Below are 14,380 nucleotides of genomic sequence, written 5' to 3'. Positions count from 1 at the left end.
CAACGTGGTACAGTATCGACAGCAAAATTAATTCCCAAGGGAGGTTTGCAAGGGAACGGGTTAACAACACCCAGGAACCGCTGATTGGTTGTCTCAGTGGGAAAACGTGATTGGTCCTCACCTTTCTCAGGGTAAGCTGATTGGTTGCGGACTGGGATACAATAGACTCCCTCTCCTCAAGCCTCAAATATCAACTTCATTCAAGTTTTTTTAAACAATATATTTGTGTATTCAGCTGCTGAGCCGGCAACTTGATATCTCCGCGGCTTCCTGCAAGCAGTAATTTTTCACATTATTTTTAATTTTGCAGGAAAATAGTAATCAAACAAGCTGTAAAAGAACTGACTAGCCAAGATAAGAACAATTCTGTGAGATCATGATTATCTTACCGGTGTTAGGTCTAATTATTATAGGTTTTAAGATAACCCCAGCGCTAACGTGTCAATTCCCCACCGACTGGAGACCCCTCAGCGAGGGCTGCAGGGCAGAGCTGGCTGAGATTATAGTCTATGCCCGGGTTCTGGCTATTCACCAGGACATGTACAGCGTATTCAACTATCTGCCGTGGCAGTACGAAGCCAGTCTGTTCTACTCGGCTGAGATAGAGACGTTGTGTGACCAGGCGTGGGGGAGCATGCTGGAGGTGCCCGTCGGATCTCGGCTCAACCTCACGGGCTTGGGTTACTTCTCCTGCCAGTCTCACACCGTTCTGGAGAACAACAGTTACTTCTTCTTCCTCAGGTAAAGAAAAAATATGCTGTAGAAAGCTCTCTGGTGTAAAAATCTAAAATGAGACCTTTGGCATTGTGTTGTTTCATAGTTGATACACATACTTGTAGAGGACATCGGGTTAAAGATATCGAGATGTAAGGGAAAGGATGAACTTGTTAGAACTTCTAACAGTACAGCACAGTGTCTTAATAGTAAGAGCGTGAAAGGCTAGCGGGAGAAAGCAGGAAAATGGGGTTGAGAGAGATAATAAATCATCCATGATGTGCTTCTTTGTATGTACTGTGAATAGCCGCAAGAAAATGAATCGTAGTGTAGTATATGGTGACATATATGCACTTTAATATTATATTTACTTTGAACGTTGAATGGCGGAGCAGACACGACGGGCTCCTATGTCTGATGGTCTGATTAGAAGCAGGCTCTTCGGCCCACAGTGTCTGTGCCAGCCATTATGTCGAGCTAGTAATCCCATCTGCTTGCACGTGCTCCACGTCCCTCTGTTCCCTGCCCGTTCATGTGCCTGTCCAATGCCTCTTGCTATTATAACTGATTCTACCACCTTTCACTAGTAGCCCACTCCAGGCACCCGTGACTCTGTGTACTTTAAAAAAAAACTGGCCAAATTCTTTCCCCCTTTCTCTCCGGTCCTAATGAAGGGTCTCCGCTCCAAACGTCGACTGTTTGTTCCTCTCCATTGACGCTGCCTAACCTGCTGAGTTCCTCCGGCATTGTTTGAGTGTTACTCCGGCATTGTATGGGATTTTCAGAATCTCTTGTATAGCAAGTCTCCTTTAAATTTTCACCCTTTCACCTTAACATAGTTTATTATTGTCTCATGTACTGAGAAACCGTGAAAAACTTTGTTTTGCATGCCAATACAGATAATTTCATCACATCAGTACATCATGAAATGCAGGCCTTAACGCTGTGCTTTCTAAGATTTGACATTTCCTCACCGACAGCAGACTATAACCATCTTCGCTATGCACACTCGTAATGTTATATCAAGTCACCACTTACGCTTACAGTGCTCCAGAGAAAAAACAATCTAAGTCTGTCTAGCCTCTCCTAGAAAAAGGATCAACTCCCAGTTCCCCGTGACATGACTGATACTGTGATTCTATTTTCCCTCCTGTGGGTTTAAAGTGACAGCGGGGAGAGATTTAACGGGACCTGAGGGAGAGGTTTTTTTCACACACAGGGAGTGTGTACATGGAATGAGCTACCAGAAAAAATGGCAGGGGCAGAAACAACTAAAACGTTCAAAAGACACTTGGAGAGGTACGTGGTTAGGAAAGGTTAGGTTTAAGGATATCCCAATCAGACTCAAATGTATTATCACTGACACATTTTGTGAAATTTCCTTTACGGCAAAAGTGTTGTCCGAGGCACAAAATTGGAATGTTTAAATTGCATAAATTACATAAAAAGTTGCAATAAGAAGTATAAAAGACAGAGCAAAAAGTGGGTTTCAGAAATCTGATGGCAGAGGGGAAGAAGCTGGTTCTAGAATATTGAGTGTTCCCTCCTGATGGTAGTAATGAGAAGAGGACACATCTCGAATGGTGATAGTCCTCAATGATGGATGCTGCCTTCTTGAGGCATCTTCTTTTCAAGGTGTCCTGGACGCTGGGGAGACTAGTGCCCATGACGGAGCTGGCTGACTACGAGCCTATGCAGCCTTTTCTAATCCTGCGCTTGGAGCCCCCGTACCAGAGGTGATGCAATCAGTCAGAATGCTCTGCACAGTCCATCTGTAGAAATTTGCCAGTCTTTGGTGGCATACCAAATCTCCTCAAACTCCTAGTAGCTGCTGGCGTGCCTTCTTCAATATTACATTATCTCTAGGAATAATGCAGAAGGTGCAGGATCAGTTCATTCCAAAGAGGAAGAAAGATCCTAAGGGGAGTAAGGGGAGGCCGTGGCTGACAAGGGAAGTAATGGACAGTATAAAAATAAAAGAGAAGTATAACATAGCAAAGATGAGTGGGAAGCCAGAGGATTGGGAAACTTTTAAAGAGCAACAGAAGATAACTAAAATAGCAATACGTGGAGAAAAAATGAGGTACAAAGGTAAGCTAGCCAAGAATATAAAAGAGGATAGTAAAAGCTTCTTCAGGTATGTGAAAAGGAAAAAAAAAATAGTTAAGACCAAAATTGGGCCCTTGAAGACAAAAACGGGTGAATTTATTATGGGGAACAAGGAAATGGCAGACGAGTTGAACAGGTGCTTTGGATCTGTCTTCACTAGGGAGGACACAAACAATCTGCCAGATATAATACTGGCCAAAGGACCTAGGGTAATGGATGAACTGAAGGAAATTTGTATTGGGCAGGAAATGGTGTTGGATAGACTGTTGGGTCTGAAGGCTGATAAATCCCAGGGACCTGATGGTCTGCATCCCAGGGTACTTAAGGAGGTGGCTTTAGAAATTGTGGAAGCATTGGTAATCATTTTCCAATGTTCTATAGATTCAGGATCAGTTCCTGTGGACTGGAGGGTGGCTAATGTTGTCCCTCTCTTCAAGAAGGGAAGAAGAGAGAAAACAGGGAATTATAGACCGGTTAGCCTGATGTCAGTGGTGGGAAAGATGCTGGAGTCAATTATAAAAGATGAAATTATGACACATTTGGATAGCAGTAACAGGACAGGTCCGAGTGAGCATGGATTTACGAAGGGGAAATCGTGCTTGACTAATCTTCTGGAATCTTTTGAGGATGTAACTATGAAAATGGACAAGGGAGAGCCAGTGGATGTAGTGTACCTGGACTTTCAGAAAGCCTTTGATAAAATCCCACATAGGAGATTAGTGGGCAAAATTAGGGCACATGGTATTGGGGGCAGAGTACTGACATGGATTGAAAATTGGCTGGCTGACAGGAAACAAAGAGCAGTGATTAACGGGTCCCTTTCGAATGGCAGGCAGTGACCAGTGGGGTACCGTAGGGTTCAGTGCTGGGACCGCAGCTGTTTACAATATACATTAACGATTTAGATGAAGGGATTAAAAGTAGCATTAGCAAATTTGCAGATGACACAAAGCTGGGTGGCAGTGTGAAATGTGAGGAGGATGTTATGAGAATGCAGGGTGACTTGGACAGGTTGGGTGAGTGGGCGGATGCATGGCAGATGCAGTTTAATGTGGATAAATGTGAGGTTATCCACTTTGGTGGTAAGAACAGGAAGGCAGATTATTATCTAAATGGAGTCAAGTTAGGAAAAGGGGAAGTACAACGAGATCTAGGTGTTCTTGTACATCAGTCACTGAAAGCAAGCACGCAGGTACAGCAGGCAGTGAAGAAAGCTAATGGCATGCTGGCCTTCATAACAAGGGGAATTGAGTATAGGAGCAAAGAGGTCCTTCTGCAGCTGTACAGGGCCCTGGTGAGACCACACCTGGAGTATTGTGTGCAGTTTTGGTCTCCAAATTTGAGGAAGGACATTCTTGCTATTGAGGGAGTGCAGCGTAGGTTCACAAGGTTAATTCCCAGGATGTCGGGACTGTCATATGTTGAAAGATTGGAGTGACTGGGCTTGTATACACTGGAATTTAGAAGGATGAGCGGGGATCTGATTGAAACATGTAAGATTATTAAGGGATTGGACATGCTGGAGGCAGGAAGCATGTTCCCGCTGATGGATGAGTCCAGAACCAGAGGCCACAGTTTAAGAATAAGGGGTATGCCATTTAGAACAGAGTTGAGGAAAAACTTTTTCACCCAGAGAGCGATGGATATGTGGAATGCTCTGCCCCAGAAGGCAGTGGATGGCAAGTCTCTGGATGCATTCAAGAAAGAGATGGATAGAGCTCTTAAAGATAGTGGAATCAAAGGTTATGGGGATAAGGCAGGAACTGGATACTGATAGTGGATGATCAGCCATGATCACAGTGAATGGCGGTGCTGGCTCGAAGGGCCAAATGGCATACTCCTGCACCTATTGTCAATTGTCTATTGTCTATTACACCAATATGTTGGGCCCAGGATAGATCTTCAGAGCTGTTGATACCCAGGAACTAGAAGCTGCTCACCCTTTCCACTGCTGACCCCTCAGTGATATATGGGCCAAATGCAGGCAAAAGGGACTACCTTGGTCGACATGGAAGAGTTGGGCTGAATAGCCTTTTGTACACTTTTTAATACTATAGCTCTGAAAACAACTATGCCTGTTTAAACCTTAATCCTTGTCAACAATCTACTCCTACATAACCCATCTGAAAAATCTCAGCACAGGCTGAACAGCCAGATATGAAATGACAGTCTACTCTGCTTATTTCTCTAATCTCAGTTTAAATCTCCCTGCTTCTGGTTCTGACCAGAGATGCATGTTTAGTTGACTCTCTGTTGCCTTTGCTAGAAGTTATTATCATTATCAAATCAGATTTCTCAACAAAGCTTCTTGTTTTAAGTATCAAAGCACAATTTCTTCACAGAAAATTCTGCTTTGTAAATGGAGTTACCCACACTGTCTGGGATGTTATCTCTGTGTTTTGGTGGGTCTCCATTCACAGGAATGTAGGGGAATGTAGAAAAGTACAGTAAGGAACAGGCTCTTCGGTCCACAGTGTCTGCCAGCCATTATGTCCTCTAAACTATTCCAATCTGCCAGCATATATTGTTCCATTTATGGAAGAGGCCATTCAGCCCATTGTGTTTCTGATTTTGAATGGCAGGTTCTCTTTGTTCCTTGGGTCATAAAGTCCTCACTGCCTAATCCTTCTGGTTCTGTAACCCTGCAAGTCATGACTTTCCAAGCACACCTCAAGTGTGACAAGGGGTTCCGGGTCTGTCTCCACCACCCTTTCAGGCAATGAGTTTCAGAGCCCCGCCACCTCTGGGTTGGGTGGGTTAAGTGAATGGGGAACATTTCCTCTCACTCCCTCCCCCATCCAATCCTTCAACCCATCACTTAAGATGTCTGCTTCCTCGATTTTGACTGTGCTGGTATGAGGAAATATGTCCTTCCCACTTAGTCTGCCATAAACGTAATCATTGTAAACATCTGAATTATGTCTCTAACTCCTCATCGCCACTCCCAGTGGCCACACATTTTAATTCCACGTCCCATTCCCATTCTGATATGTCTATCCACGGCCTCCTCTACTGTCAAGATGAAGCCACACTCAGGTTGGAGGAACAACACTTTACATTCTGTTTGGGTAGCCTCCAACCTGATGGCATGAACATTGACTTTTCTAACTTCCGTTAATGCCCCACCTCCCCTCCATACCCCATCCCTTATTTATTTATTATTAATATTTTTTTCTCTCTCTTTTTTCTCCCTCTGTCCCTCTCACTATAACTCCTTGCCCATCCTCTGGGCTCCCCTCCCCCTTTCTTTCTCCCTAGGCCTCCTGTCCCATGATCCTCTCATATTCCCTTTTGCCAATCAACTGTCCAGCTCTTGGCTCTGTCCCTCCCCCTCCTGTCTTCTCCTGTCATTTTGGATCTCCCCCTTCCCCTCCCACTTTCAAATCTCTTACTAGCTCTTCTTTCAGTTAGTCCTGACGATGGGTCTCAGTCCAAAACGTCGACCGTACCTCTTCCTAGAGATGCTGCCTGGCCTGCTGCGTTCACCAGCATTTTTTATGTGTGTTGCATCTATTTATCCAACTCATTTGGGAGTTTTCTGTTGAATCTCCTTCCACTGCACATTGGGGTGGAGTATTTTGGGACACTTTTGCCATGCAGCTTAAATCAGTCACATTATGCTGCCATTGGAAGCAGTTTCTCCTTACTGATGTTTTATCAAAACTCTTTCAGGTTCCTCCCTCAATTACAAATGCTGAACATACAGATTCCCGGTGCATACCAATGAGTGTTTGGCACACCGACAGGTTACATGAGGATGGATTTGATGGCTACTGCGGGCTGCACACACTTTCTATGGGTGGGAATTGGGCAAAGAAGACCATAAGACATAGGAGCAGAATTAGGCCACTTGTTTCACTGAGTCTGTTTTGCCATTCCATCACGGCCGATTAATTTTCCCTCTCAACCCTCTTCTCCAGCCTTCTCTCTGTGACCTTCAAGCCCTTATTAATTAAGAGCCTATAAACTGCCACTTTAAATATACCCCATGACTTGGCCTGAACAGCTGTCTATGCCAATGAATTCCACAAATTCAGCTAAAGAAATAGCTCCTTGTCTCTGTTCTCAAGGGATGCCCTTCTATTCTAAGGTCATGTCCTCTGGTGCTAGACTCCCCCACGACAGGAACCATCATCTCCACATCCACTCTATCTAAACCTTCCAGTTTTCAATAGGTTTCAATCAAATGCCTCCTCATTCTTCTAAATTCCAGTGAGTACAGGCTCAGAAGCCATCAAACACTCCTCAAATATTAACCCTTTCATTCCTGGGAGCCTCCTCTAGACTCTCTCCAATGCCATCAGATCTTTTAGATAAGGGGCCCCAAAAATGCTCACAATTCTCTGTGAGGTCTGTCCAAGGCCTTGTATAGTCCTCGCTTTTATGTTCGCGTCCTCTCAAAATGAATGATAACATTGCATTTGCCTTCCTTACTACTGGTTCAGTCTACAAGTTAACTTTTGGAGAATCTTGCATGAGGACCTTGGCACTTCCGATTTTTGTCTATGTTCTCTACCCACCCGAACTCGCGCCACAACATTCGAGGGGCTGGGTAGAGATGAGCAGAGCCGGGAGTGCGGGGCAGACTCATTCACTGAGCCACTGGAGTCGCTGGTCACAGCTCTTCCCACCCCACTTGCTCTCCTGTCACCACCCTGTGATCGGCTCCCACACACTGTGCTGGTTCACTCCTCACTTACTATCATATCTGCTTCCACCACCTCCCCTGGCAGCCCATCCCGGACCCATACAATTCTGCGGTAAAAAAGGCATTGCCCTGCACAACTCCTGCACAGGGAGTGCACCTGGATGACAGACTTGTGCGGAGCACCAACACAGAAGCTGTGTACAAAAAAGGCCAGAGTTGCCTCTACTTCCTGAGGAGACTGAGGTCCTATGGAGTATGCGGCCTCTCCTTCACATGTTCTACCAGTCTGTTGTTGCCAGTACAATCTTGTATGTGGTGGTGTGCTGGGGCAACAGCATCAACATGGGTGATTCCATAGAACAAAGGACCTTATGGAAAATCCTGGCAATTCTGGAAAATGTTTCTCACCCTGTGAATGCCACCTTGGCTGAACAGAGGAGCATTTTTAGCAACAGTCTAAGACAACTGTGCTGCTATAAAGAGCGCTATATGAGATCATTCTTGCCCTCGGCCATTAGGCTCTATAATGAGCCAACCTATAGCTGGGGAAGTGGTGACCCCCCCCCCCCCACCAATTAGACTGTTTGAGGTAACTTATTTTTTATTCTTTCTACTTCTCTTCTAATATTTATATATCTGTGCATTTGTAATGCTACTGTGACACTACAATTTGCTTTGGGATCAATAAAGTATCTATCTATCTAAATTTAAACTTTCATAAACATGAGAGAGTCTGCAGAGTAATACACATAAAATGCTGGAGGAATTCAGCAGGTCAGGCATCATCATTGGCAGGAATAAGCAGCTGAAATTGTGGGCCAAGACCCTTCATCAGGCTTTAAACATCCCCCTCCCTCACCTTAAACCTCCACCTTATTATATTTGGCATTTCCACCCTGACAAACAGGCTTTGATCATCTACTCTTTGTACGTCTCTCATGATTTAATTTTGAGTCACCCCATCAGTCTCCGAGTCTCTGGAGAAAGCCAGCCAAAATAATCCTAGTCGCAAACAGATCTGGAGAAGGGAACCCTGTGGTAACTCAAAAACTGCAAGTACTATATGACCTTCCCTTAACCCTCTCTGCTCTCAGGAGGACAACCTGATATTCTCCAGTCTGTCAACATAACAATTTGAGGAAATGATCTTTATTTACTCTGTCCAAGGACATTAAACTCTCTGACAGATTGGGGCCCATTCTGGAACAGAATACTGAGGCTAAAGGATGGAAAGCATAAATGCAAAAGATGTTAGAAATCCAGAGCAACACACACAAAATGCTGAAGGAATTCAGGGAGTCAGGCAGCGTCAATGAAGAAGAATAAACAGTCAATGTTTCAGGTTGAGATGCTTCATCAGAACTGGAAAGGAAGGGGGAATAAGCCAGATTAGAAGATGGGAGGGAGGGAAAGGAGTTCAAGTTGGCAGGTGATAGTTGCATTTCAGAAAGGACACGTGGCTGTGTTAATGAGTCTGGGTGAGCACATGGCTGAAGAGTTGGAGGTCAAAGTTTAAAATAAGTTTTTTAACATACTATGCATATGTTACCATATGCTGTACCACCCTGAGATTCATTTACTTGTGGGCATTCAGAGTAAATACAAGAAACACAACAGAATCAATGAATAGCCCCCGATAGGACGGACAACAACTAATATGCAAAAGACAACAAACTGTAATTACAAAATGATTTTAAAAAACAAAATAACATAATAAATAAATAAGCAATTAATATCAAGAAAATTGGTTGTAACGTCCTTGAAAGTGAGTCCGTAGGTTGTGGGAACACTTCACTGATGGGCAAGTGAAGCTGAGAGAAGTTATCCTCCCGGTTCAAGAGCCCGACAGTTGAGGTTCCTGAACATCGACTGTTCCTGATCCTGGTGGGGTGGGTCCCGAGGCTCCTGTACCTTCTTCCTGATGGGAGCAGTGAGAAGAGAGCATGACCTGACTGGTGGGGAGACCTTGATGATGGATGCTGCTTTCCTGCTCTGTGTAGATGTGTTCAATGATGGAGAGGGCTGTATCAGCTATTTTTTTGGAAGGCTTTTCCATACCAGGCCATGATGCAACAGTCAATATACTTCCCACCACACATCTATGGAAGTTTTTCAAAGTTTTAGATGACATGCCAAATCTTCACAAACTTCTCGGGAAGTAGAGGTGCTGCTGTACTTTCTTTGTAATGGCGTTTAGGTGCTGGGCCCAAGACGGATCTTCTGATATAATAACAGTGAAGAATTTAAGGATGCTATTCCTCTCCACCTCTGATCCTCCAATGAAGATTGGTTTACAGACTCCAGTTTCCTCCTCCTAAAGTCAATAATCTGCCCCTTGGTCTTGCTGATATTGAGTAAGAAGTTGTTGTTGTGGCACCTCTCGGCCAGATTTTCAGTCTTCCTCCCATACGCTGATTCATCACCACCTTAGCTTTGGCCAACAACAGTGGCGTCTTTATGGCATTGGAGCTGTGCTTATCCTCACAAAAGCAAGTAGAGCAGGGGCTAAGTACAGAGCCTTTTGGTGCCCCTATGCTGATGGTGACCGTAGAGGAGATGTTGCCAATCTGAACTGACGGGTCTGCAAGGGAGAAAATCGAGGATCCAGTTGCACAAGGAGGTATTGTGGCTTAGGTTGTTGAAGCTTATTGATTAGTGTTGAGAGAATGATAGTATTGAATGTCAAGCTGTAGTCAATGAAGAGCATTCTGAAGTATGCTGTTTCTTTGTACAGATGTTCCAGGGTTGAGTGAAGAGGCAATGAAATGACATCAGTTGACCTGTTGTAATGGTAGGCAAATTGAAAGGGATCCAAGTTGCTTCTCAAGCAGGAGTTGATATTTGAGATATTGTGGAATGTGCTTTATCACCAGCCTCTCAAAAACACTCCATCACAGTGGATGTAAGTGCTACCAGATGATAGTCACTGAGGCAGATTACCTCGTTCTTCTTAGGCACCGGTGTAATTGAAGCCTTTTGATGCAGGTGGGTACTTCAGACTGCTGAAGTGAGAGTTTAAAGATAACGGTAAACTCTTCTGCCAGTGATCAGCACAGGTCTTTAGTACTTAACTAGGTAGCCCAGCTGGGCCAGACCCTTTCTGTGGGTTTACCTTCCTGAAGGACGCTCTCATGTCAGCCTCAGAGATCACATGGTCACCAGGGGCTGTCAAAGTTCATGAAGATACCTCCATGTTCTGACGGTCAAAGAAAGCATAAAAGGCATTGAGTTTATCTGGGAGTGAAACTTGTTGTTTCCTATGTCACTTGCTTTCACTTTGTAGGTGGTGATAACGGTCGAGCCCCGCCACAGCTGTTGAGCATCATTCAGTAGTTTCAAGTTTGGTCCAGACTTGATGTATCTTGCCTGTTTAAAGGTGCTATACCTGCATGCTTGAGAGTTAAGTTCACTGAGTCCTTCAAAAGATCATGAAATTGCTTGTTCACAAAGATGGTTCAAAGCTACATTACTTGAAGGGAAATTACAGGCTGCAGATTACAGTGAGAGTAGTTCGGGAGAAGCATATTTAGCAGTTTTGGAAGCTGCCTACAATGCATTGCAGTGTTTCACCAGTGTCATCTTGCCAAATCAGCAGAGATCACAGAGGGGGAGTAGTGAGAGAGGGTCTTACTGAACTCTCACTGAAGAAAAGATTTAGACTCCTTTAGGGTGGGGATACCTTGAAGAGATTTCACAGTGGAGCAGCACGTTGATTTTTAGTGCCGCTATCAGTAAACACGAAATGGCATACCCTGACGCCTTTCAAATCATTTTCATGGACTTCACTGAGACTTGTCTGAAGAAATCTCTACCCAATTATCAGCAGCATATCTGCAACACCAGGGGTCCTAACACACTTTATCCATAAAGCCAGTGACCTCAAATACTACTTTGAAAGCATTTTTAACTTGTCTCCCAAAGACACGACTGTATACTTCCAGATCGCTCGCTCTGAAATAGTGTAATTAATTTATTTTGTCTCTCTTAATTCCTCATAACAAAGTGTATCACTTTTATATTTTTCTTCAGTCTGTCTAATTCTTCCTGCACTTGCTGTCCCTCTTATTCGCACAATTGCAAAGATTTAGGCCATTTGAAATCTTGTCATGAAGGCATCAATATTGAAATCTAGGCCACCAATCTACATCAGGACAGCACTAACAATAACTTCAGGAAATAATTTTTAAATACTTCCTTCCCTTTCAGATAAAAAACAACATAGATTTCTGGCTTTCTTTCAACTTTACAACTGAGGTTTTCTAAGGATTATATCTCCAATTTCATCCACAAAGCAGTTTTCCTGGAATGAATTCCTATTTTGTTTAGTGAGTAGACACTTCCTTTCTTTTAGTTGCTATGCAGATAAATACAAACACAAGAGATTCTGCAGATGCTGGAAATCCAAAGCAACACATACAAAATGCTGAAGGAACTCAGCAGGTCAGGCAGCATCCATGGAGAGGAATGAACAATTGTCATATTTGGGCTGAGACCCTTTATCAGGACTGGAAAGGGAGGGGGATGAAGCCAGAGAAAGAAATTGAAGGGAGGGGAAGGAGTACAAGCTGACAGGTGATGGGTGAGATCGGGTGGAGGACGGGACATGAAGTGAGATGCTGGGAGGTGATAGATAGAAATGACGGAGGGCTGAAGAAGGAGAGGGCAGTGGTCCCAGGGAGAAAAGGAGGGAGATGGGGAACCAGGAGGAGGAAGGAGGCGAGGGGCAAGTCATGAGGGCAGGGGAGGAAAAAGGGAAGACTGTATGTCTTCAGGCTCCTGTACCTCTTTCCTGCTGATAATAATGAGAAAAGGACATGTCTCAGTTGGCGAGGGTCCTCAATGATGCATGCCACCTTCTTGAAGGAAGGCTTTCTGAAGATGTCCTCAGTGGTGGGAGGATTGTGTCCGTGATGGAGCTGGCTGCATCTGCTACCCTCAGAAGCCTCTTTTGATCTGGTGTATTGGGGCCTTCAACTCATGCTGTAAAGAGTTACACTAACTGCCATGCTACCATGCCACCATGGTGTATAAGGCGATAAGAGGCATAGAGAGAGTGGATACCCCAGTGACGTTTTCCCAGAGCAGTAATGGCTGATATAGGGGGGCATAATTTTAAGGTGATGAGTGGACAGTATGGGGGGGGGCGTTGTCAGAGGTTTTTTTTCACAGAGAGAGTGGGTGAATGGAACACCCTGCCAGGGGTGGTAGTAGAGGCAGATACATTTGGGATATTTCAGAAGTTCTTAGATAAGAACATGGATAACAGAACAATAGGGGTCTATGTAGGAGGGAAAGATTCGATTGATCTTAGAGTAAGTTAAAAGGTCGGCACAACATCCTGGGCTGAAGGGTCCGTACTTTGCTGTACTCTTCTACATTCTGAAAAGACTGACAAGCAACCGATGTGCAAAAATGATAAGTTGTGCAGGAAAAAAAACAAGGAAACAAATTATACTGTGAACATGAATTCTAAAGAGTCCTTGGAAGTGAGCCTGTAGTTTGTAAAATCAGTTCAGAGCAGTGGCGATTGAAGTTATCGACACTGGTTCAGGAGCCCGATGGTTGTAGGGTAATAACTGTACCTGAATGGTGGTGTGGGACTGAAGGCTTCTATACCTCCTGCCTGATGGTAGTAGCATGAAGAGAATGTGGCCTCATTGGTCTGGGTCCTTGATCGATTGAGCTCCATCTGCCACATCTCAGCCCAGCACTGTATTCCGTCATGCCTGGGAGTCCAGAGCATTCAGAGAAAGCCATGCATGTTTGAGTGGAGCCACATGTAGACAGGAACTGTAGGGTGCAACGGGCTCCCTTTCTGATGAATAGTAGAGAACCGGCTGTATTTTACGATAGTCTAAAACTTTTTCTGATGTGGATTTGCAAATGATCAGATTTACTGAACTGTATATTCCATCAAGACCGTATGACCAGCAGGAACAGGATTTAGGCCTCTCAGCCCATTGAGTTTTCTCCACCATCCCATTAAAGATATATCTTTCTTCCTTTCTCATGCCTTTCCCCAGCTTGCATGATGGTTTTGAACTTGTGTCCTCTATGTTGTAATCCTAACAATTAATTTTAAAATGTAACATATCTAAAATAGAGCACGTCAGGCAGCACTTGTTTGAGAGGGAATCTGTGGCCAATGAGGCATTTTTGGCTCTTTTATTATCCACAGTCATCAGGTACAATATAGAGGAGACACAAGAGACAGTTCAAGAACTTATCAGGGTAGTTGATGAGGCCAATGTGGGACCTATGGACTTTGCTAGAAGAGAGGTAAGTGGAGCTTGACTTGCTGTGCTGTTTGGCATGTTATGCAATCATTCTGCTGTTTATGTCCCTTTTGGAGATTAGGTACTTTGTGCCTTCCCAGATCCCCTCTTCAAGATGGGTGGCATGATAGCATTGTGGTTTGCGCAATGGTTTACAGCCAGCTGTAAGACCGGGGTTGAAATCCTACGCTGTCTATAAGGAGTTTGCAGGTTCTCCATGTGACCATGTGGATTTCCTCTGGTTTCCTCCCACATTCCAAAGATTGACAGGTTAGAGTTAGGGAGTTGTGGGCATGCTGCATTGGTGCTGGAAACATGGTAACCCTTGTGGGCTCTTCCCCAGCATATTCTCAGATGTTGATCATTGACACAAATGGTTCATCTTACTCTGTTTTAAAGCAAATTTGACAAATAAAGCCAAAGCCAAAGGCTTGGGCCTAAAATTCCCATGAATCCCTGAGGTGGTATACTTGTTCAAAAGTTATTTTCTCTGACTTTCTGTAAATCTCTTCCAGTGATGGAGCACAGGATAGGACGTTGGATTCGGGAGACTGGAGTTGGGCTTGAGGGTGATATGACCCACTAATGATTCAGATTATTTAATTCTTAGATTAGACTATTCAATTGCTATTTT

The 14,380-nt window shown here is 44.2% G+C and overlaps 1 protein-coding gene across 1 annotated transcript in view; it reads left to right on the top strand.

Moving 5' to 3' along the window:
* The first annotated feature begins 231 nt into the window (after positions 1–231).
* Positions 232–14,380, top strand: part of ccdc3a (coiled-coil domain containing 3a) — a 75,539-nt gene continuing 61,390 nt past the window's right edge. Inside the window, exon 1 of the mRNA XM_063072779.1 lies at positions 232–741. Within this exon, the coding sequence (XP_062928849.1) occupies positions 377–741 (365 nt within the window). The 5' untranslated portion in view covers positions 232–376. The remainder of the gene's footprint in view (positions 742–14,380) is intronic.

Source organism: Mobula hypostoma, chromosome 20 (assembly GCF_963921235.1).
Source record: "Mobula hypostoma chromosome 20, sMobHyp1.1, whole genome shotgun sequence".
NCBI classification, from domain to species: domain Eukaryota; kingdom Metazoa; phylum Chordata; class Chondrichthyes; order Myliobatiformes; family Myliobatidae; genus Mobula; species Mobula hypostoma.
Note: the sequence above shows the minus strand (reverse complement) of the source record. Positions and strands in the feature narration are given on the sequence as shown.